The sequence below is a fragment of the Aspergillus undulatus genome (assembly GCF_047715775.1).
Source record: "Aspergillus undulatus strain CBS 261.88 unplaced genomic scaffold BDV17scaffold_117, whole genome shotgun sequence".
Classification (NCBI taxonomy): Eukaryota; Fungi; Ascomycota; class Eurotiomycetes; order Eurotiales; family Aspergillaceae; genus Aspergillus; species Aspergillus undulatus.
Window position 1 is genome coordinate 2,187 of NW_027396721.1, and position 26,076 is coordinate 28,262.

A 26,076-nucleotide genomic window follows, 5' to 3' on the forward strand; every position below is an offset into this window, starting at 1 on the left:
GCTTAACCGTAACATTATCAGGTATATTAGGCTAGAAAAACCAATTTTATTAGTTTTCTAATTACTAGTCTATTAAGCATTGGTATTGGCCGGCGGAATATAAATAAATACAGGTATATTCAGTTAACTAGAGCCTTGTAATTAAGCTACTAGAGGGTTTAATAAAGCAGGCTAGCTTATAGTATTCTAAGCTTAGAAGTATACCTCAAGCTACTTTATTCAGATATTGGTTTTGTGGTACGCAGGCCTCTGAAGAGATGTATTAGTCATATCTTAGTCATACGGCCCGGACTTCTACTTGTTCGACGGGCGACTTCTTAGTTAAATCAATAACTTCCTCTTCAGAATCAATAAACCGCCTACAGCATGTAATAAGTAGTAGCATGTCCTTGGTCTTATCCAGATATTACTAGAAACAGAAATAGCTTCTATTTTAATTTTATTATTCCTGCAAGCTTGCCCTGTCAGAAACTATAGTTCCTAGCTATTATAATATACCTATAAATTATTAATCTAGCCCCTTTGATTACTAGCTTGCTATTCTTACAGGTCCTCTATTTAATTAACTAACCCTGCTAGAACAGGTTATTCTATTCTATTATACTTTGCTTACCTCTACTGATAGCCCTGCTCTTTCCTTTAGTTAATTACTACTACCTATATTTATTAAACCTTATTCTTGTTATTTATATATAATAAATTAATACTTATCAGACCTAGTAAATATATAGCTAAATTAGCCTATTAGCTAGCAGTATATTAGTTAATTCTTCTATCTAATAAGAGTAACAAGTTTAATAATTAAACTATCTACCTAATTAACTATCTACAAGCTATATAATCTCTACCTAAATTAGTTAAGTATTATACTTACCCTACTAATTAGGAAATTAGCTAGTTATCCTGCTATCAAGATATTAAGGAGTTCCTTTAACTAGCTAATTAGCTAAACCTTGAGAACCTTCCTGATTTTATTTAATATATTAATTAATATCTGAATCCTCAAGCTAAATAAGTAGATCTAGCTAGACTACTTAAGTAAGTCTTTTATTCAGTATCTATTTTATTTACTAGCTTGAAGGGTAAATAATTAATAAAAAAAGATACTATAGATAATAATATTAAACCTGAGATAGTTATTAAAGCTAGTAATATTAAAGTTTTAGGTTTTATAAAATAACTTAATTATATTTCTATACCTGATCCTAGTTCTAAAGATCTACTTGATAGTCCCTTTATAATATAGAAAACTTAACTTTATAGTATATCTAGAGGGCTAGATAAATCTAACCTGTAATATTATTAATAATTTTTTAATATTATTTAAATTCCCCTTGTTCCAGGAGCTTTCCCTTGACAAGCAGACCCTATTAATAGGGTTAAACTTATTAAATAAGTTAAATACTTAGTTATTAAACCTATAACTAAAATTAATAAATCCTGATTAATAAACCTTAATTAATTTAGCCTTGCTCTTGGTATTTCAAGGAATAGTCTTACTATCTAGTTTAATAAGGTTAGAACTTCTTGTTCTTATAGCTTTAAAGTTATTTACTAGATAAAATAGTTTTACCTATTTTTACTAGCCCTAGTAATTCAGGTATAACTATTATTAATTAATATTAAAAATCCTAAAATATTAATTTAGTATAAATCCTTTAGCTTCTTGAATAAAACTATATTATACTCGAGGCCTTATAGTAAGGCCAAGAGGTAATAAATAATTAATTAGCTAAAATTAAATAATAACAAGTCCTAGGACAAAACCCTAATCTAGGTTAATATATATAAACTATAACTCTTTCTATTTAAAATACCCCTGTTTTATTAAATTAGCTTCTACAGGATCAAGCCCTAGTAAATCTACCTTAAGGTTAAATATTTTACTAGCTATATTATAATTAATCTTACTTCCCTAGTCCTCCTGGTAGCTTACTTGGTTTACCTAGTTATAAATTTCCTAGTAATAGTAACTTTCCTAATAGCCTTCCTAGCTTACCTGGTCCTCCTGGACCCCCCGGACCTCTATTTAGTAATCTAAATTTCTATAACTATAACTGCGGATACCAAGGTTAAAATAGTTTTAGTAGTAGCTAGAAAACCAAAGAAATAGGATATTTCTGGCTAGATATAGCTAATAATATCACGGTAAAGTAAATAAGAAATACAATCTATTATAAAAATATTAATATATTTATAAACTACATGCGTGATATTATTATAGCAAAAAACAAAGTAATAGTTAAATTAAATATTCAAGCCTGTCTTTGTAGATTAGCCCCTGATTAGTTTACTACTTAATTTAATAAATTATAGAAAATAGCCCTCTATAATAGTTTAATAAGAATAATTAGCTCTAATTCCTGACTAAGTATTTTAAGCTAAATATACAAGTAGCCCTTTGGAAACTAAGCACTCTATTCTATAACTATAAAAATATTAAAACTAGAAAAACCCTATAAAGCTTTATACAGGAAATTATTTACTACTACTATATAGCTAATATTAATTAGCCTTTTAATTAGATAATAATAATCTTTAATTAACTAGATCTAAATCTTTAGTATAATATTCCTATACTAGACAAAGGAATAATAATAGCTTCCTTTATTAAAAAATTAAAATAATACTAATATATCTAGTAGAATATCTCTACTAAATATAATAATAAAAAAGCTATAAAATCTAGTTTTAATTCTAAAAATTCTAATCCTAAAAATAATTACTAATCAGGTTCTTCTACTAACTATTAGTTTAGCTTGCTTTATATTTAGCCTGTCTATAAGTAAAATAATTACCTCAGGTATTATCAAGTACCCCCGTAATAAGCCTATTAATTTTATTAATTAAATTTATTCTATTCCCTAAATATATGATTCTAGTTAAATACCCTGTTAAACTACTTGAATTTAAATTAATAGTTATATTACAGGAATAGTAACTAGAGTTCTAATAGGGTAATAAATAAATTAATTAATAAGACTAAGAACTATAGTAGCTACTAGAGTAATTATTATAATAATTAATAACCTTAGAATAGGCCCCGTGCTTATATTACTAAAGTATTAATTAATAAATAAAAGCAGGATTAGGATACTCTATTACTTCCTAGTAATAAATATACCCTGGCTATATACTATATATTTACCCTGATTTCCCTGATAGGTTTTCTAGTTCTTACTTACTATATTCAGGCTCCCGTACTAATACTACTTATAATAGTTAAACTAGTTAAACATGAGCAAGCTTTTATAGCTAAAGATAAAAACAAGTTATTTAATAATAAATATAGCTTTGCTATTAAGGCCTAATCTATTTAAATTAAACCTATACCTATTATTATTACCTGTAAACTTTGTAACTCTAGATTCCTTTTTTAAAATATATTATACAAGTATTTACCTAGCTATTCTAGATCAAAAAATAATACTAATTAACTACTAGTTATACCTTCTATTAACTTAGGCAAGGTAGAGATTATTACTTTTATTATATAAGTAGATTATATTATTAAATCTAGCTAAACTGAGGATTATTCTCTACTATAAATTTAGAGAAGTACTATTACTAAAGCAGATATTAATATTATCAAGATATATACTAATATATACCTTAATATAGGATATTTATTAACTATTAATAATATAGCTTTCCTGAAAGCTATCCCAGGAATCAGGGTTAAATATATTAAATAACTTATTTTAGTTAAAGGTATAAAATTATCTTACTAGATAGATTAGATTACCTACTTTAATTTTTATTTTCTAGCCTTATTTAATAAGAATAATAGGCATAGTTTATTATTTATAAAGATTTAACTAAATACTTACCTAGTTAATAATATAAAGCTAAACTTGCTAGTCAGAACTAAAGTATTTATACAAGAAGGCTTTAAATTTAATTTTAATAAAAGTATTATTTCTATTAGATCCTGCAAGAATTTAACTTTCCCTATTTTTTGCTAAGCAAAGTCCTATTAAATTATCAATAGACCTATTTATTTAGCTAAATAGACTATAATACCCCCTTATTCTTGAGGATAAATCCTAGTTATTATAAAAACTAAATTCCTATTAGATAAAAACCTTCTATTTATACCTAGAGCTTGGTCTAAAGGTCTAGTTATATATAGCTATCTAGTTAAAATAAACTTCTTATTTATTAAAGTAATTAATAAATCCTTAGAACTAATTATAGTTACTTGCAGAGTTAGTATTAGTATAATTACTAATTCTAAATATATATTAATTTTTAGGGTCAAGCCTGAAGCCGTGGAACTAGCTCGAGTATAATAAGATATATTATTATTAGATTAACTTACCTGCCCTAGACCTGAATTTAACTAGTAGCCTCTTGGTTATTACTAGTATATTAAACAAGCAATAATTCAAGTATAGTAAGTAAGTATTAATAAAAGTAAAAAACTTATTAAAGAGGTTCTACCTAAATTATTAAATCTAAGAGATCTTGATTAAACTACTATCCTATTAAATAATATTACTATATATAGAGAAGCTAGTAATATTATTATTAAATAGCTATACCAGGTTATTAAATAATATTATAATATTTAAGGGTTAATTATTAAATATATTATTAATATTCCTGAAGAATAGTAGATATAGATTCTACTAAAAAAAGGTTAAGAGAACTATCTACTAACTCCCTGTATTTATTAACTAAGCTAGCAAGATTATAAATTTATTAATAAGACTTTTAACCTATTAATTACCTCAAGCAAGCTATTAAAAGCTTGCAGGTATACCCTCTTGGTATACCTTATTTTTATAATATAAAGGACTATTTCAGGTAAACTAAAAAGATATATTATAATTAACCTTTATATTATAAATAAGGAAGTAGAGCTGGATCTATATCCTATTCTCTAATAAGAAAAGATTATTATATTAGTTTAAGGATATTACTATATTACTATAATAGATATATATAAATTCTTCTATTAGTAGCCTGTTTAAAGAGAGTATTAGAATTAATTAGCTATAATAATTTATTATAGCCAGGAGATATTTAATATTATTATAATAGGTTTTATTAATTCTATCCTATATATCTAGAGATAAATAGATCTATACCTAGCTAAATTCAGGGAGTTCTACTAAGTATATATTAATAATATTATTATAGTATTACTTATATTAGATAAATATATTAAATATCTGAATTTAGTTTTTGACAAGCTCGAGAGCTTGAATATAAAGCTTGAACTATAAAAAATATTTATTAGCTTTCTATTAATATAGCTATTAGGTTAATATATTAATATACTAGGACTTAATACCTTTAAAAAAAAACTAGCTATTATCTATACCCTGAAGTTCCCTGAGACTTCAAAGGATTTAGAGTATTACCTTGATCTTATTAAGTATTTTTACTATTATATTATATAGTTTACCAAGCAAATAGATCCCTTGTAGTAATAGAAAGTAATACTACTTTATAAGGTACTAGTAAAAAGTAGCTAGGTTAGAGCTAAATATTTAAAATTAGCTAAGCTTATTAACCCTATTTTAATAGAGCTTGTTATATTTAATAATATATAAAAAGAATTTAGTAATCTAAAATTCTTAATATATTTTAATCCTATAAGATAGTTCTATATTAATCTTAATATATCTAGAAAGGCTCACGGTATAATTATTTATTATATTATTAAAAGATAAATTTATGAGAATCCTTTAGTTCTACCTCTTAGAATTCAAGTTAAATTAATTCTTTTCCTATCTTAATCTCTAACTTTAGCTAAAACTTGCTATTAGCCAACAGAGCTAGAAATATTATATTTAATATAGATATTTTAAAAGATTAGGTATCTACTAGAGATTATAACTATTACTTTAATTATTTATATTAACTATTCCTCTACTATTAGTATCGCAAAACAGATATTATTAAATATAGTAGTACTAGAATACTTAAATCTCTAGTTAATTCAGGCTTCCTAGTATATATTATAATTTAATCTATAGGTTTATTACAAGCCTGGTTATATAAATATTATAGTTAATATACTATCCTATTTACCATGAACTAATAGTAAACCTTCTTTAAATAATATTAATTTTAATATAGGTAACCTATTATAAGCTTTCCTAGTATTAATAAATTTTAATAGCTTTTAAAATACTCCTGCTAGGTTTAATAAAACTCCTGTTATTAGAATTTAGTATTCTAATAAGTTTAAGAACTAGATTTATAAAGCCTATACTAAGGATCCCCGGGCTAAGTTTATTATCAAGATAATAAAACAAGATTCTGTAGATTTACCTTACTAGATTAATAATAGCTTGCTTTATTTACTAAGACAAGACCTTGTAAATAATCCTGAAACTAGCAGGCTAGTTATAGTTAGTAAACCTTAGCTTTATATACCCCGCGGGTTAAACAAGAAAGTATTCTACCTAGTACATGACTAGTATAGCTATCAGGGATTTAATAAATATATAAATTAATTAAAGGGTCTTGCTATATACTAAGGTTATTAATAACTTCAGAAATATATTAAATTTTACCCTACTTATAAAGGTAATACTTATCCCTGTTATAAGCTATTTAACTTATTATAGCTAATTATCCCTGCTATAGTCCTATTTAATATTATTACTATAGACTTTATAATTTATTTACTAGATAATAATAGCTATAATATACTCTTAATACTTATTAATAAATTTTTAAAATATATTAGTTTAGTTCCAGGCAAGTCTACCTTGACTATAATAGAATAGGGATTTACTATAATAGAATATATAAAAAAATATAATTAGGATCTCCCGCGAGGTTTTATTAATAATTAAGACCCTTATTTTACCTTTAATTTCTAGAAAGGTATATTCCGAAAGGCCCTCTAAGTTAACTAGTAGTATACTACTATATATTATCCTTAATTAGATAGTTAATCTGAGTATTTTATTCAGGTTATTAAAATAATATTTTAATATATTTATATACTAGAATTCAGTAATTATTAGAAAAAATACTTGCCTATAATTATTAGTATCCTGAATTTATTAATTAATTAATCTATAAAAGAAACCCTATACAAGCTACTATTTAGTATTAAGCTTTGATAGCTATAGAATCTCTCGAAATATATATTTAAACAGGACTTTACTACTTAGCTAGATACTAAAGAAGCTTTAAAATATACTACTATATAAATAAAGCAGGTATATAATCAGAATTATAAGCTATTTAAGTTATAAGTTAGTAATCAAGCTTATATTTAGTTATACTAAGGCTATTTATTACCGCAAGCTTAATTTTTATACAAGTTTACTTGTTAGTTTGCTAGCCCTTTTCTAGTAATCAAATATATAGGACAATTAGCTTATTAGCTTAGTAAATTACTAGCTAAATAAAAAATATATCCTATATTTTCTATTATTTAGCTTAAGCCTGCTCTTATTAATAAAAATATTAAGGATAAAACTTCCCCTGCTTGGTTTAATAACCTCTTTAGCTATTAGCTAGTTAAACTGCCTCTGATTATTAATAAGTCTAGTGAGGTTTAGGAAGTTAATCAAATTATTAGTAAATACTAGAGGTATATTAGTTAAACTAGAAAGCAAGTTCTTGAATATCTAGTTTACTAGTATAAATATCCAGAAAACAAAGATAAATAGGTCTATATTAAAGATATTTAAGTAGATAAAGCTATCAAGGTATTCAAGGAAGGAAAAAATAATACTAGTATAGATAAGGAAGGATAGGCTAGTTCCTTTTTATTATTACTATAGATAAGGCTTGATGAAGCTATCCTTCCTATTACTTTCATGCTTTAAACTATTTTTTATCAAGGATAATATCTTTTCTTTTATTTTACAGTACTTATAGTACGCAGGCCTCTGAAGAGATATATTAGTTATATCTTAGTTATACAGCCCGGACTTCTACTTGTTCGACGGGCGACTTCTTAGTTGAATCAACAACTTCCTCTTCAGAATCAATGAACCGCCTACGGCGTGTAATAGGTTTATTAGAGTATTCTTATAATATTAGCAAGGGTAGGTTCAGGTTTAGTATTCAGGTTTAACAGAAGTTAAAAACTAGTATCTAGTTAGTTATTTAGGCTATCTAAGGGCTACTAAAAGCAGGGCTGCCTGACTAGAAGCTACCAAGGCTACCAGATATTATATAACACGCTGACTATAATATAGGTAGCTTGATGTTTGTGGTTTGGCAGTAAGGATTAAAGCTATTATACAAAATAGAATGATAGTGAATCAAGGCAGCTGATAAAATAGAACAGGACCGAGGTATTTAACCACTTTCAAGGATAACAAGGTAATTAGCTATATTAGCTATCTGTAAAGCAGTTTATAACTTGAATAGTTAGTAGATTAGAGATAGGATCAGGCGATGATAAACAAGAAAGGGTTAATAAATACTTGCTAGAAATAGGGGCTGGTTCACCGGACATGCCTTCTAAAGCAGGATAATTAATATATAATATATTTAATAATATTACTTTATTTTAACCCGCTTGATCTAAAGTAACAGATATGATAGAGGAAGATCTCGAGTAATAGGAACTAGAGGATCCAAGAGGGTTTATAGGATTAGTATTATTAGCTTCAGGTAGTAGATTAACCGCGATTTAGTTAAAAAGGCTATTAGAATTATTGATTTTAAGGCCTTTACTAGCTAATAGAATTCCCAAATAGCTTAATAAATAGCAGGTTAACTGAGAGCCCAGTCTACAGGAAAAGTAGTATTCTTAGTAGAAGTAGGTAGAGAAAGAGTAGAGGCTAGGTAAGAGAATAGATAGATTATTTACCCTGTAAATTTGCTAGCAAACTACTGTAAAGGCTATTAATAGTAGTATACTTGTAACTAATAAGTTAACTCGCCTAAATATAGAGATAATTAATTAGATATCAGTAATTAATAATAAAGCTACTAAAGAATAAATACTAGAACCTAGCCAAAGGAGGTACTAGTCTGCTTGTTTAGAGTATATAACATGACTTCTTGTAGGTAGTTCAAGGAATATGATTATAGAATAGCTCGGAGAGATAGAGATAAAGGGGAAGAGCAGGGCAAGGTTAATAAATTAGTTAATTAGCTTGCTTTAGCAGGAACTTGGCTATAGTAAAGTAAAGGTACTTGCTATCGTGGAGGCCTAGTTCAGCAAAGCTATATAGTAGATAGTTAGAGGGACCTAATATATCTACAATCTCGCCTGGAGATAGACCTTGAAGCAAGGATTTGATGTCGGAAACCCAGAATTATTAATAATTATAATAGGAAATAGATACTGAATCAAAACAAAGGCAGTCCTGAATAATTCTAGACATGCTACCACTTTAGGAAGCAGTTTACTAATATATCATGAAGTAGTTGTTAATGAAAGCTAGCTCGAAGCCGTGACGGCTAGAAGAACCGATGTGGCTGACTAAAACATGACTCAGCCTGTTGAACAAGAAGAAAGATCGATAGGCGTATGACACCCCTCTAGGTATAACCCTGTCAGCCCTAAACTAGGTTACCAAGTTTATTAAACAACGCCCCGAGATCAAGAGTTACTTTGCAAGATATAACTACAAGCAAGCTAAATACAAGGATCTAAAGGCTATACAAGAGTAGTTTATAACTCTACAAGAGATATAGCTTTAGTATAGGATACTTGACAAGGATATCTTTAACTTTAATAAAACTAGTTTTGTAATAGGCCTAATTACTACTACAAAAGTAGTAACAAGGGTAAATATACCTGGAAAACCTTATCTTATTTAACCAGGCTAGCGCGAGTAGGTAATTAACTAGTAAATTAAATTAAGTCCTAATAGATAAATATATGATAAGATAGGCCTCTACTAGCTTCAAAACGTATTTATTCCTGCTATAGATACAAGAAAGGTTAGCTAATATTAATTACTTATTTTAAATAGTTATAGAAGCTACCTTACTCCTTGATTTAATAAGATTTGCAAGAAAAATAAAGTTATTCCTATCTGCATGCCTGCTTACTCTTCTTATTTTCTATAGCCTCTAGGTATAGGCTATTTTAGTCTGTCAAAGCACGCATATAGTAGTCTTATTAAGAAGAAGATATACCTTAGATATAGTTATATTAATAAACTTAAATTCTTATCTATATATCCTATAGCTCACCGGGAGGTCTTTAAACCTTAGAATATTAAAAGTAGCTTTACTATAGCTAGTATATAGCCTTTTGACCCTGATAGAGTACTTGGAAAGCTTAATATTATACTAAGGATATTAATTCCCCCCCCCTAACTATAGCTAGTAGCTTACTAGTTCTTCTATACTTGTAATACTATATATAGTCTGTTAACTACAGCGGCAGGTATCTTTTGTCAAAAAGCTTTTGAAAAGAGGCTCTTAAAGTCCTTTAATACTTTCAAAAAAAAATACTATAATAGCTTATAAAGGGCTGTCAGGTTACTCTATATAATCCTACACAGCTAGCTGCTGAAAACCATGATCTCCGCGCTGCAAATAAGAAAGAAAAGCAGAAAAAGGTATATTCTAAGTAATAAATAATTCCTATACCAGGCCTTACTATACAGGAGGTTCAGACCTTATAGTAGCAAGGAATACTAAATTAAATATAGACAGGGGCCTTTCTGCGACTTCTGTACTATTAACTTCTGGTGCGCCAAGACATGCTCTACCAAGGTATTCTAGCTATTATATTATAGGCTATATTAGAATATTATATCCTACGCGATATAAGCAGCAAAATAATTAGAAATATTGCTTTTTTTGGTGGTTGCGAATAGCTTCAAGTTATAGAGGCGTAGCGGATCGCGGATGAGCGGTCGGATGACTGGTGGCGGTCGGATGGCCGGTGATTTACGTTATATACCTTGCTTATTAATCCTCGAATAACCTTTATGCACAGCAGCAAGCCCACGAGAGACCTTATTAAACTAAGCCTTTTATATAGTATATAACTATATCTAGTCCTTCCACGAATATTCTTTATCCTTATTATTAATATTAGGGATTTCTAATTTATCTAGTTACTTCAGGCGATCCTCCTTTAAGACCTCAGGGTTAATATATTTCTATACTTGCCTAGCTATTACTAGAACCTTTATTTAATTATAACATGCGTGCTAATTATTCTTGAATTCAAGATAAATTAAGACCTTTATTACTACACTAGCATCTATATTATTATACAAGAACTACCTCGGGGTTAATATCCGGGTTAATTCTTTGGTTCAGGGGTAACTAGGGTAGGTTTAATCAATTTTTTACTCGTGGTATAGTATCCTTAGAGGAAGTAGGTCTGAATAGCTTCAAAAACCAGAAGAAGCAATTCTAGGTGCATAGCGGGCTTATAACTATCAGAGACCATGGCGTATATAATCCTTAGTATCTTACTACTTAAATATAAAGGTCTGATTTATTAAATCTAGCAGCAAAGCTATACTATATACAGAAGAAATAGGGGTAAGCTCACTAACTAAAATAGGAAGTAGAAGACCGAGCGGACACTGACTAATAATAAGTTCGGCGTTGAAGCGGATTCTTAGCGGTCACCAAAGGTCGACACTTATCTACTCCATAGATACCCAGAGGACGTCCGTCTCACTCCGCGCTATTGCTAGTTGTGGTACTAACGAAGTATCAGCCACACAGTACAAAGTCCAAGTACTTAGTATGCTACGTCTTCTCAGGCTACTCATGAAGCCTGTTATTTTATTAATGACAGCATTGAGTTTGATTAGCGTGCTCAATTGAGCAGAGAATGCAGCCTGGAATAAACTCATCACATCGTGAGCCATACCAAGTTCCAAGTTACCAACCAAATCTGCCATGGTGGGATGGCCCGGTAGCATGTCATCAATGATACCTTGAACGTGCCTGGTGTCGATGACCAAAAGATACAGTAGAATTATTCAAAAATATGTCAATGGTATGCTCAATGCTTCACTGTTATGTACCACATACAGCTTGTAGAAGACAGATGGCTGGCAAGGCGGAGAAGGTCCTGAAGATCGTCACGGCGCCAATCGCATCGCTTTTTTGATAATAACCTCAACCATATCCCCATCGTCAATCTCATGATCTGCTAAGCAAGAATGAGGATCCAGGCGATCGCCGTCAAAGGCAAGATACACATCCAACTCGGAAGAGATGCGCCGTGACTTACGCAAGGCATCGAGAACCTGAAAGACGCGTGTTGTTGGGGAAACGCGAATCTTGAAATCGTCAAGCCCTGGGCACTTGAGGGTTATCTCATGTTGAGCTTGCGGTTCGACTGCTTGAGACTTGGCCAATGTCGGGGAGTTGGAGTCAGAGTCAGCCATCTTCGGTGAGGACTGATACCCAGCCGCAAACATTTCTTCAGTAACAGCTTCCATGTGAACTCGATGGCCATCGGTATCACCGATGCAGTCGTCAAACAACGACAACTCTCTGGTAAAGGCACTGTGAGCTTCGATATTCAGACTTCTACATGTAGTGACATCAAATAGCCTTTTGCCTTTCCAGGTCAAGAACACAGTGGAGGCGACTTCTTTGGGTAAATTTTGGCGTTCGCACCATGCAAGGCGTACATCTTTCAGAGGCTGTGACATTTTGCGATGGATAATTAGAGGTTTTGTGTCTGCCATTTCTGAAGTAATGAAGATTTGCACAACTGTGTTATCGTAAGCAGTGTTTCGATCAGTACGGGGCGTTCCTGTATCAGTTGGTGTCCTCGTATCTTCCAGGAGGCCTTTCACGCTGCTATCTGCTGTTTCGTAACTTATCTTTTCAGGATATGATGTGGAAGTGATGTCCGCTTGCGCCGCCTGCGGGTCTGACAGTATCCTCTTCTGTGAGTCTTGAAGTGTTGAGGTCATAAGTTCGTGTGCTTCCACGGTGGATCTTTTTGACGCCTGTGAAACTTGGAGCCTTGTCGAGCAATCGAAGTGGGTATCACTCTTGTGAGGCACATACTTGAGAGCAGGCGAATCCTCCGGTTGAGCATTTGTTTCGTTTTCTGCCTCTTGCTCGGCATTAGATCCTTGCGCATCCCTGTCATCTGACTGGTTTGAAAGACGTTGCCGTTTGCGTGAGTTGCTTTCAGGAGAGTGCGCCCGTCGCTGGCGTGCATTTATATCTGTAGCGACAATATCTCTGTATGTTTGCCCGGCACGGCGGTAGAAATCGGTACCCTCATCTCCATTTCCTCGACTTGCCCATGATGGCTTGTTGAAATACGACGGCATAACCGAGTCTTATTGTTTTTGGTAGCTCGATAGACTTGTGATTTCTTCGGCGTGTGTCCTGGACAAAAGGCAGCGCTATGGGCTAAGAGACTTTTGAGAAAGCGGCTGGAGGAAATTCGGTGGCTCCGACAGGACTTGAAGATTCAAACCGATCCTAAATCAAAACATGGTTTCTGACTTTGTAAGTGTGAGAGTTATCGTCCGCAGAGCCGCAAATCGAGTACCAGTGTGTGTTGCGACTGCGCTGAAGCTGTATATGTTTTGCGACTGTTGTTTCTCGGTGATGCAACACGTGCCCGCTTTGCTGGGATTCTCCTCGTCCGGCTCCTGGACCCGCTAATCTCTGAGCGCCGCAACAATCAAAGTACAACCTGGCCTCTCTCGGCTTATTATTGAACGAAACGACGCGCTGATCAAGGATGGAGAATGGTGCATCATCTGAAGGGAAGGACCCGTCCGCCTTTCTAGGCGAGATACTTGGAGCTCCGGTGACGGTCAAGCTAAATTCCGGTGTTGTATACGAAGGTATTATCTGGTCTTGATCCAAGCAGAAGCACGGAGGTTGCTGACTTGCAGAACAGGCGAACTTCAGTCAGTAGATGGTTATATGAACATTGCTCTGGAGAAGTCACAGGAATATGTCAGCGGGCAGTTGACACGCAGATACGGAGATGCCTTTATCCGTGGGAATAACGGTACATGCCCGCATACACTGGTATATCCAAGCATACTCTAACAATCTACTCTTATGACCTCATTAGTGCTGTATATTGCCGCCAACTGATACGCGCAAACCCGTTGGCTCAAGGGTAAAGACGGTCCAGCACAGATAGCAGCGCCACCACTAGGCAAGCTCTTGCCCTCTTTTTCAGCCGAACATGCGTCTCTAGCATAATCTACGAGGAGACATCCGTTGAGAATATTGACACAATGAGGGTCAGGAGTCGAATGATCGTGGGCCACGGGTTTGAAGAGTATGACTATCATGACGCACGAATTAAGAGTGTTCTAGGGCTGAATTCGAACTTACATCAGGTGTTGCGTACAAGGCAGTCATGTAAAAAAGAAAGCCGTTAATGTTAGTTATCTGGCAATCTCTCCCAGTGCTTTTGATGGTAAGAGCGACTCCCAATGTTCAGTGATGGCAGAGTGAAGGTTCGATTTATCGGAAGAAACTACGTAAAACTAGCAGTACTCCGTAGCTCTGCTGTCAAAACCTATCCTACCTTAGGTAGGTATAGAGACATCTAGAAGGTAAGAATCATCTTTTTATTTCAGAGTATGGTCATATCGTTCAGCTCACTCCATGAATCTGATAGTGACCTGGGTTCGCGCCAGTGCTCCCACCTTCTCAACCCCACGTGCCAAACAAGTGCCAAATAATGCCTACACATCTTGCACCCTTGTCTGAACCTTGTCTTCTTTGTACATATTACTGTGCTCCCCTCGCTACTGCAACCCACTGTGTCCTGTTCTCGAATATTACCCAAGCAATTTCAGGAAGTATTGAGCTGTTGGTAGGAAAAAATTCCAACTGGCATACAGGGAACCGACCCAGTGGAACCGCTGTGGCAATTGGCGCTTTAGTTACCATGACCGTCTCAAAGAACCAGGATTTGCAACCCTCGAAATATAATACATGCAGAATTGAATGACGCATCAGCTACTGCTCATAGTATTGTTTATCTTCCATGACGACTAATAACAAGGATCATTGGTATCATTAAGCGCAGGTATTTGCAGCTAGTCACCCACAACTCGAGTCTGCCCCTGGACTCTGTCAAAGGTATCAAAAGACATGGAGATTCAGGTCGCTTTTACCCGTCGCTAACGAATGTCTACTATTCTTGCTCTCGGCTTTCGATACAAAAACCGCAAACACCTCCACTTGACTCGAAACATCAATTAGAGCTTATTAGCAGCGGCCACCATTGAGAATTTCCAATCCTGTCAGCTGTCTGAACGCAATTGATCCAAATACGCGATTACGTCTGATCCCTCGCAATTGGGACACTCTCATCATTCATTCTCTAAACAACCTAAGTGTTTGGTTCATGAATGGATTACACGAGCAGCAATACAGGTGGTGCCTCCGGTGCATTAGAGGCGTTTTCGAAGCCCACTGCATCCGCATCCAACTCCGCCCTTGAAGAAGAGAAACATTCGACCAGTTTATTCTATCACTCATCAGCATCTAGCTCGTTGAAGGGCAATGTCCATGCCGTCCAGGTCCCACAATCGAAGGTAACCAGGCCTGAGAATGTTTCCGAAGGGCAAGGCCGAAACACACGTTCGTCTACTCGATCGTCAAGCCGGGCGCCGAGGAGATTAAGCGGGAGCACCGCAGCAAGCTCAACAAGCGAGGCGGAGTTTCCACCTGCATATCTGGGGAAAATCGGCGTGTGTGCTCTGGATGTGAAGGCCAGGAGCAAGCCCAGCCAGAATATCCTCACTCGTCTGCAATCTAAAGGCGATTTTGAGGTCATTGTCTTTGGCGACAAGGTGATCCTTGACGAGGCTGTGGAGAATTGGCCTATATGCGACTTCCTCATAGCGTTCTTCTCGGATGGTTTTCCATTAGACAAAGCCATCGCTTACGCGAGGCTGAGAAAGCCTTTTTGCGTCAATGATTTACCTATGCAGAAGATCCTATGGGACCGACGACTGTGTCTGCGCATCCTGGACCACATGAGTGTTCCGACCCCGAGAAGAATTGAAGTCAACCGAGATGGTGGGCCAACTCTGGAGTCTCCAGACCTTGCGCAGCATGTATATAAGCTCACAGGTGTGAGACTCGATGGTTCAGCTGACGGTACCGGTGGGGGCGCCGCCATAACGAGGAACGTCTCTATGTCGGAAGACAATGATTCCCTCATTGTTGATGGCAAGCATCTCAGGAAGCCTTTCGTCGAAAAACCGGTAAGCGGGGAAGATCATAATATACACATCTACTTTCCCAATGACCAGCAGTACGGAGGTGGCGGCAGACGACTGTTTCGAAAAGTCGGAAACAAAAGCTCCGAATACGACCCGAAGCTTACAACTCCTCGGTCGGTCACAGATGAAGGTTCAAGTTATATATACGAACAATTTCTGAGGGTCGACAATGCGGAAGATGTCAAGGCATATACAGTTGGCCCAGACTTCTGCCATGCGGAAACCCGGAAATCTCCTGTTGTCGACGGCCTCGTTCGCCGCAACACGCATGGGAAGGAGCTCAGGTATATTACCAAGTTGAGCAGGGAAGAGGCTTCTATCGCGTCCAAAATATCCTATGGGTTTGGGCAGAGGATTTGCGGCTTCGATATGCTTCGCGTTGACGAGAGGAGCTACGTGATTGATGTCAACGGCTGGAGTTTTGTCAAGGACAATAACGATTATTACGACAGGTGCGCCAGTATTTTGAGAGATGCATTTATCACTGAGAAGCGTAGACGTGAGGGCATTCTGGATACATCTGAAGCATCATCTTCTGATCAAAATCACCATTCATGGAGGCACTCGGTATCACATCGACATGCTTTGAAAACATTGCTGAAGTCGCCGGGCTCGTCAAAAAGCAATGGAAATCAACAGCAGCAGAAATTTCCCGGACTTGGCTCCTCGGAGTCATTACATCCAAGCCTCACAGCCCCAAGTCATGACGGTATGGACTATAGCCATGGTCTAGTCGGTTCGAACCCGGAATATTGTGCATCTACAAGTCAAAACACTCCGCAGGGTACGAACCAACCCTCCCCTATACTCCATGGTCCGATTGAGGGAAATCCTCCTCCTCCTGCATCCAAACATTCTTGGAAATTGAAGGGTATGGTAGCCGTCATAAGACACGCCGATCGAACACCAAAACAGAAGTTCAAATTCACCTTCCATAGTCAGCCATTCATCGATCTCCTAAAGGGACATCAAGAAGAGGTTGTTATCAAGGGCGAATCCGCCCTTCGCAGCGTATCCGAAGCTGTCAACGTCGCGATGGAGCAAGGGCTAGAGGATACAGACAAGTTAAGATTGCTTCGTACCTCATTGGAGAAAAAGGGCGGCTGGCCTGGGACCAAAGTGCAAATAAAACCTATGTTCAAGCACCGAGAACCAGAGGAGGCTTCGGGACAGACGGCACCAACTCTTGGAACAGCTGACAAGGCGGTTGAGGAGAAGCCCAGATTCACGCCCGACGACGCTCCCCAAGAGGGTGAGAACGCAGGGAGACCGCAAACGCGAAGCGACTCAGTTTCCGGCGCAACTTTTTCAAGGTTTTCTGCTGCTGAGAACGACCTTATCTTAGATAAACTCCAACTTGTGATCAAGTGGGGAGGGGAGCCAACCCATGCCGCACGTTACCAGTCACAGGATCTTGGCCTCAACATGCGTGACGATCTGAAATTGATGAACAAGGAGGCACTAGAGAATGTGCGAGTCTTTACTAGCTCGGAACGGAGAGTGAGCACAAGCTGTAAGTCATTGACACTTGCCCTTCGCAGACTTGACTATTCATGTCTAACTTGAGGACGAAGCTCAAATATGGGCCTGCTCTTTTCTCGACCAGAAAGAGATTCCAGAGGACTTCATCCAAGTCAGAAAAGACCTTCTTGATGACTCTAATGCGGCGAAGGATTTAATGGACAAGGTTAAGAAGAAGCTCAAATTACTTCTACGGGAAGGGTCTGCACCTTCTCAGTTCACGTGGCCGAAGGAAAATATCCCTGAACCCTCGGTGGTCCTGGCTACAGTTGTTGAATTGATGAAATTCCATCGGGATATCATGAGACACAATTTTCAGACACTGGACAACTCAGTGCTGGTCTCTCCGAATGGTGCCGAAAATTCGAATCAAACGGGCTCGTGCACTGCAGGGTCACTGCATGAAAACCCAGCATTCGCTGCTATCCAGGGCCGTTGGTGTACGGGCGAAGATCCTATGCTTTTTAAAGAGAGGTGGGAAAAGCTCTTCGCCGAGTTCTGTGATACAGAAAAGGTTGACCCCAGCAAACTTTCCGAGCTCTACGACAGTATGAAGTTTGATGCGCTGCATAATCGACAATTTCTTGAATGGATCTTCACCCCTCCAGACGCTGAGGATAGCGACGAGGAGGTCTCAGACGTCAATCGGAGAAGAGTTCCCCACAGGGATACCTGTGCTGATCCCAAGGTCAACAGCCATGAAGGGGTTGCAAGTCACCAAAGAGTCGATGAGCAACACTCGGAGAATCAGACCCTCGCCCATCGGCTCGGCTTTAGGAGACGAATGCATGCTTTTGAGTCGTCCATACCGCATCTAAGAGCACTCGATGACTCTTATGATCATTATTTTAAATTATACCCGAGCTCTAATTCATCGAAGACTAAGCTGGATTCGAGGCTTTCTAAGCTAAGGGAGCTTTACAAGTTAGCAAAGGTTCTCTTCGATTACGTGACACCTCAGGAGTACGGCATTACGGACACAGAGAAGTTGGAGATTGGCTTGTTGACCTCCTTGCCACTGCTACAGGAGATAGTGAGAGACCTGGAAGAGGTCCAGGCTTCTTCGGATGCAAAGTCTGTGTTCTACTTCACAAAGGAATCTCACATTTACACCCTGTTAAACTGCATTCTGGAGGGGGGTATTCAGACAAAAATAGCACGCTCTGCTATACCAGAATTGGATTACCTCTCTCAGATTTGCTTTGAGCTTTATGAAGCCAAAGATAGTGAGTCTTCTACCAGTTCATACTCTATTCGGATCTCCATCAGCCCTGGTTGTCATGCTTTTGACCCCTTGGATGTGCATCTGGATTCCAGGCATGCAATAGGCTGTGCGCCACGACGGAGTCTCACTGCGCACCAGGATTGGAAGGAGGTGATAGAGACTCTGAAGGCAAAGTTTAACACGTGAGTTTAGCCCCGTCTTTTAACTCAATTGCTTCAGTACAATTAATGGACTTGCATCTGCAGTGTTAAACTTCCTAAGACATTTACCGCTGTGAATCTGAGCGACAAGCTTGTCTCAAGGTCGCAATAACAGTATGTGTATGCTGATGAGCAACTACACCATCATCACCAGCTATAGTCATGGTTGTCGCTGTATTTCATGTATATCATTAGAAATTCAGGGTATAGAGTAAACAAAATAGTAGTTCTACAATATAATACTACTGTTGGAACCCGCTTAAAGTAATAGGTCATATTCCTAGGAAATAAAGCATGGAGGTCTTATCTATACCTTAATGTCATGACCCTAGCCTGCTTACTATATAGTACTGTTGGGCGGCTTACCTGTTTCACTTGTTGTCAGCTATATTATTTACTCAGGCCTTTAGTTAGCTTCTGTCTTAGGTATTTCCTGTTTAATAACTTTAGCTTTACTAAACTTGTCTTTAGAGGCTTTATTACTAGGAGAATAATTATTCAAGGAACTACTTAATAAATAATAGTAAATTTAGTATATGTTAGACGAAACTGTCATCAAGTCATATTATTAGTTGTTGTGTTTTTCTTGAACTCGCAATCCATAAAGTAAAGGTAGTAGAACAGAAGCTAATATAAGGAAGCTAATATAAGAGATAAGCTGTTATTAGTATCTATTAGGCAAACTGCAATAATATAGGGGGTTAGACAAGATCAATATCCTTGTCAAGATAAGGTTTAATATAATAATCCTTTGAACTTGTTAATAAGTTCTTTATATCTAGCTAATGTTATGAAATATGCATGCACGGGGGAAGGAAGGGCAGAACGAGGTTGTATCAGCTACACGTACGTAGCCAACTAAGGAGCGGATGCCAAGGTTTCTCTTGTCCAGGCACCGTGGCCGGGATAAGCTCTCTTCAATAAATCGTTGATTCTTCGCTAGTGATTAATTAATTAATATATACAAAATAAGGGGTTAAGTTCTCAGGAGTTAGAGTAATATATAGCCAAGCTATTATAAATTATATAGTTTTTTATTTCTATATTACTCCCCTTTATCTAATACCCTGAAATAAATAGAATAAAGTTATACAAGCCTCTAAAACAGGAAATTAAATATAACAAGTAAAGGGGTATTAAATACCTTTATCTTATTAATCTACAGATCTAGATATTATATTATAGAACCTTATCCTCTTTCTAACTATAGTAATTAGACTGCTTGCTTCAAGCCCTCTAGTTTAATTACCTTTGTTAATCTATCTATAACTATTCGCGAGGTAAGAATATATATTAGCTTAGTATCTCTATACTTGATAAAGTCCTAAATAACATGGTATTATACACGGATATATTTACTGTATAGGTAATTAACTAGATTAGATACTAGTACTAAAGTACCTTGGTTATTAATTCCTAGGCTTGTTAGTTCCTTAGGCTATTTTTAAATAGCTACTGGGAAGTACCTAATCTAGATTACTTGCTTTACTACCTCTGCAGCTATAATATATTCCACTTTGGTAATAGATATAGCAGTAATTGGTTATTTCCTGCTATACTAACTGACTGGTCTATCAGCCATCGTGAAGATATAAGTACTTTTTAAACAGTACTTTATAGTATCCTTATATAATAAATCTAAATAGCCTACTAGGGCCCCTTCACTCCCCTTTATATTATAGGTTATACTATATATAACAGTACCTTTAATATAGCGGAGGAGATATTTCAAAGCTCTAAGATAAATATCTCGAGGATCTACAAGATACTAGTTTAATTAATTAACAGGAAATTAGATATCCAGCCTAGTTCTACTAGCTAGATAAGTAAGTTAATTAATAATCTTTCTAAACTTAGCATGCAGGTCTCTAGGTAGCTTCCTAGATAATTTATTATTTAGATTAATACTAGGATTTAATAAAGTATCTTAAAGTACTAATTTATTTATTTTAAATTCCTCTAAAATAAAATATATATAGAACTTTTAGTTAAGTTAGATAAAGTCTTTTATTTAGGTAATCTAAATTCCTAATATCTTCTGGGCTAATCCTAGGTCTTTTATTAAGTAAAAGCTCTTTAGATAATCCTTAGTAAACTTAATATCTTTAATATTTTTGCTAAAGATCAAGATATTATCTATATAGAGAGCTATAATAATTCTATAGTTATTAATAAAGATACCAGGATCTATAGTACTTTATCAGAATTTAATTAATATAATAAACTTCTTAATTTTCTAGTTCTAAAGGTAGGCAGATTATTAAAGTCTATATAGAGATTATAGGATCTTATAAATATTATTTAAATTATAGGATTTAGGATTAACTCCTTCTGGGATTTTTATAAAGATTCATTAATTTTTAACCTAATATAGGTATTTATTATATCAAGTAGATGGGCTTTGAGACTATAAGTTACTACTAAAGTAAATAGAATTTAAAGACTTTCTAGTTAGACAACTAGGGTAAATATATTCTTATAATCTAATCTTTTATATTAGGAGAAGCCTCGGGTAACTAGTCTTGCTTTAAATTAGTTAATTTATCTATTAAATCCGTGCTTAATATTAAAGACCTATTTTATTAATACTATAGCTTGGCTTTTAGGCCTTTAAATATATTTCCAGGTTCTAAATTAAATTAGGTTATTTAACTTAAGCTTGATTACTTTTTTCTACTTAGCTCTATATATAAGATTACTAATTACCTCTTGATAGGTCTTCAGGATTTAAATAGTATTTTACTTATTAGAATCTTTATTATTCTTAGCCTTAAAAGTATTATAGTTACCAAGATAGTATTCTAGTACTATAGCTAGATTAGCTACTTTATTAATTTACTACTATTCTATAGCTAGTTATAAAAAAAGATTTCTTAATACTTTCTTCTCTTTTCTATATCTCTAGGCTCGTGGCTTCTGCCTATAGATAGTCTTTATTTATTTTAATTTAATTATCACTTATTAGAGCTTTTGAATCTAGCTTAGTCTATTTATCTTAAAGGGTTTAATCAGGATTAAGGCTAGTAATAATAATTATAAGTTATCCTTGAAGGGCTTTATTAGGTAAGTAAGTCAGGTTAAGGGTTATATCTTAGGATAATTGTCATACGCCTATTGACCTTCTTGTTGTTCAGCAGGCTGAGTCATGTTTTAGTCAGCCACATCGGTTCTTCTAACTGTTACAGCTTCGAGCTAGCTCGGATTAATAACTACTTCGTGATATATTAGTAAACCGCTTTCTATAGTAGTAGCATGTCTGGAATTGTTCAGGACTACCTTCGTTTTGATTTAATATCTATTTCTTATTATAATTATTAATAATTCTAGGTTTCTAATATCAAATCCTGCTTCAGGGTCTATCTCCAGGCAAGATTATGAAAATATTAGGTCCCTCTAACTGTTGCACGCATAGCCTGATATCAAGGTGTTGTCGCCATTAAGGTGCGTTACCAGTGATTACTTATACTTTAGTCAGCGAACCCGCTTCTTCTGTGGGTCTGTCCCCTTCGAGATAGAAACAATATCTATCTTATAAAATTAAACTATATATCTAATAATAGTAGTATATCTAGTTTATCTAGTTCTTATTAAATTTTATTATCTTTAACTTCTAAATTACTTTATTTACTTTATTTATCAAGCTCTTGCTTTATTTACTATTATACAAGTTTAGATATACTTGCTAACCTTATTTTATTATTCCTATATTACTATTTTAGGCTCTCTGAGCTATAATAACTTTTTTTATTAAACCCTTTAACTTTACTTTATTAATATTAAAATATCTTTGCTCCCTACTATATTTAGAAGAGCTAGTATACTAACTTTCTATATATTAATTCTCTAGTAGCTTATATACTAGTAAATTTAATACTTATATAATTAATTTTTTTAAATACCTTATTACTATGTCTCCCTAGCCTGCTTTAGCTAAGTACTATTAATTTCCTATTAATTAAAATCTTGAATATTTAGTTCTATACCTAGCTATTAAAGAATTCCTATAGCTAGTTAGTATTTATTAAATTAACAAGATTAGCAAGTATCTTGACTAGATTAGTAATAACTATATTAATTATAATATTAAGGACCTTGTTAAATTACTTAATCATGTTTTATACTCCTATTCTACTTTAATAATATTAATATCTCGCGGCAAGTAACCCCGTGAGCTAGTTAAATATATTAAAATATATAAGATATATCTTAAGTCACGAGAATCACGTGTAAATATATCCCGTGAAGCTAGTAAGTTATATAACAAACCTTAAGATATTATCTTAACCCCTCGGGCTATATCTCCGTGCTATATATTACTAGCTATACCAGCTATACTAGCTATACTAGTAATACTTACCTTTTTATTAATTAACCCTCTATTAACTAATCTACTTACTATTCAACCTGCAAGTTAGTTTACTACTTAAACTAACTACAAGCCTCTTAAAAAAAGTTTTTACTCTTTTGGTAATTATCTAATACTTCTAATATCTAATCTAAATCAAGACTAAACTCTAGTTCCAAAGCTTAGCTTTAGCAAGCTATTTATTAATAATAGCTAGAATAAACTACCTTATATTACAGGATACTAACCTATCTTATTTCTTGGTTTATAATCTTAATGAAATTAATAATATTAAACCTGATATTATTATACTATATCAGGAAATAATATTACTAGTTTTAGCTATAATAGTTTTTTAGATAATACTTAAAACTTTAAATTCCCTATTTATAAATTATATAACAAGGTATAGCCTATTATAGCTAATCTAATATAAATACTATAATAAATACAAGCTTTAATAGATAATAACCAAGCCGCGATAGATATTTATTTACAAGTTATTAAATAATATTTAAGCTAGTAATCTTCCTAACCTATTCTATTTAAATAATACCTGTTATGGGTTGATCCCATAACATGCACCGCGTAGCTTACGCGGCTGTAGTCACGTGGTTCCTGCCCCTCTACCTTCCGTCTGCCCCTCCTGATCTGTTCTCTTCTTCAGCGATTCCTTCTTGTATATACAGCATGTTTAGATAGGAAGATCTATCTATTTATACCCCCTTATATTAGGAATCGCTTACCTGACCTGACCTGACCTAACCTGACCTGATCTAACCTGACCTGATCTAACCTGACCTGATCTAACCTGACCTGATTTAATCTAACTTGAACTAATCTGCCTGTATAAATTTCTCTCCTGTACAAAATAATTAACCAGACCCCTCTTTTACTGCTTGTACAGCAGCTCCAGCAAGAACTTTAGAACTAATATATTAAATTATAATAATTCTAGAATTAGTGCCTTAAAATCTAATAACTATATATAAACCTTGATACTTCCCGTGCTAAGATTTAGTAACTTTATATATAGCTTCTATTAGCTCCTGCTCCTAGAACCTGCCTGCCTAACCTGCCTTGCTTTAATAGCAAGCCCTACATGCTTTATATATAGCTCTTATCTATTAAAATAAAACTCTGATCTAACTAGCTCTCAGGAGCTAATACCTTTAACTATATATAGGATTAATTAGAATAGCTATAACAGGCTTTAGTCTTATACCTCTACTAGTCTATAAAAAATAACTAGTAATAGGATCCTGAGGTTATTTTCTCTTTTTTCTAATAGTTATATTATAACCCTTGAGAATAGCAGGAGGCTATATAATAATTCTTAACTATATAATAAAGAGATAATAAATTATTTATAATTTACCTTGCCTAGTTTAAAAGGCTCTTGTATAAGACTAACAAGAGCTTATAGCTAGATATCTTGTATATAATTATACTATATTAGGGGCTCTAGCTTAACCTCTACCAGACCCTAGAATATTTAAATAACTCTATCTTTAATTTCTTATATAATAAATATATTGAACTTGTCTAGCATACTAATCAGTATAATTACCCTACCTAGAAATTTACTTTTAAATACTAACCAGTTTTGAACCAGAATATAGACTAAATAGATATAGATCCTATCCAGATTTCTACTATTAGACCTACCCTGCTAGCCTTGCTAGCCTAGCTATCTTGATCTACTTTACCTTTATTAGCCTTTTCCGCCTCTACCTTTATCTTATACTATATTTATTATCATGATAATAACCTCTGCTTATACTATAGATCAAGCAATCACTAGATATTTAATTATATAAAATATACTAAACTTGCCCTTGTATTTAAAGCTATAGCTCCTAGTCCTACCCTCTTTACCCTCCGTGCTAGATAGCTTCGTATAGGGGCCTAAGTAAGAAGGGGGGTACTATTATAGGTTAATCCTATAACATATACCGCGTAGCTTACGCGGCTATAATCACGTGGTCCCTACCCCTCTACCTTCTATCTGCCCCTCCTGATCTGTTCTCTTCTTCAGCGATTCCTTCTTGTATATACGGCACGTTTAGATAGGAAGATCCATCTATTTACGCCCCCTTACAATACCTGGGTTATTATTCTTACTTTTATTACTATACTAGTCTTGATCTTTCAGATCCTGGTAATATTTTACAGATTATAGCTATTCCTTTTCTTGTTATTAATAATAATAGTTATACTAGAATATAAAAAATAGAAGAGATTAGATATTTCTAGCCTAATATATTAAATAATATTACTATAAAGTAAATTAATATTATTATATACTATAAGGATATAAATATCTTTATTAATTAAATATATAATATTATTAATTATAAAGGAAAAAATATAATCTAAGCTAATATCTAAATTTATTTATATAAATTTATATTATTTTAGTTTATTTCTTAACTTACTAAAATTAAAAAGCTAGCCTTGTATTATAGTTTATTTAAAAAGGGCTAGCTTAAGTTCTTAATTAAATATTTTAAGCCTAGTCTATAAATAACCTTGTAGAAGCTTACCTATTTATTCTATATTTATAAAGATATTTAGTATAGCAAATCTCCCTAGATATTTATTAAAAATATTATATATTATTATTATACTACTAAG

The 26,076-nt window shown here is 34.1% G+C and overlaps 3 protein-coding genes across 3 annotated transcripts; 2 read left to right on the top strand and 1 right to left on the bottom strand.

Annotated features, from left to right (window-relative positions):
* Positions 1 to 11,915: 11,915 nt before the first annotated feature.
* Positions 11,916 to 13,552, bottom strand: BDV17DRAFT_25605 (ubiquitin-2 like Rad60 SUMO-like-domain-containing protein). Its single transcript, XM_073757009.1, has one exon. The coding sequence runs from the start codon at positions 13,209 to 13,211 to the stop codon at positions 11,997 to 11,999; it is 1,215 nt and encodes a 404-aa protein (XP_073609875.1). The 5' UTR covers positions 13,212 to 13,552; the 3' UTR covers positions 11,916 to 11,996.
* On the top strand, positions 13,486 to 14,363 carry BDV17DRAFT_25569 (U4/U6-U5 snRNP complex subunit LSM6). The gene is made up of 3 exons (XM_073756962.1): positions 13,486 to 13,736; positions 13,793 to 13,906; positions 13,973 to 14,363. Exons 1-3 carry the CDS (start codon positions 13,631 to 13,633, stop codon positions 13,993 to 13,995), a joined length of 243 nt encoding a protein of 80 aa, XP_073609876.1. The 5' UTR covers positions 13,486 to 13,630; the 3' UTR covers positions 13,996 to 14,363.
* A 705-nt stretch (positions 14,364 to 15,068) lies between these two features.
* On the top strand, positions 15,069 to 19,468 carry BDV17DRAFT_25571 (inositol polyphosphate kinase VIP1). Its single transcript, XM_073756964.1, has 2 exons — positions 15,069 to 17,661; positions 17,723 to 19,468. The coding sequence occupies exons 1-2, from the start codon at positions 15,270 to 15,272 to the stop codon at positions 19,078 to 19,080; spliced, it is 3,750 nt and encodes a 1,249-aa protein (XP_073609877.1). The 5' UTR covers positions 15,069 to 15,269; the 3' UTR covers positions 19,081 to 19,468.
* The last annotated feature ends 6,608 nt before the right edge of the window (positions 19,469 to 26,076 follow it).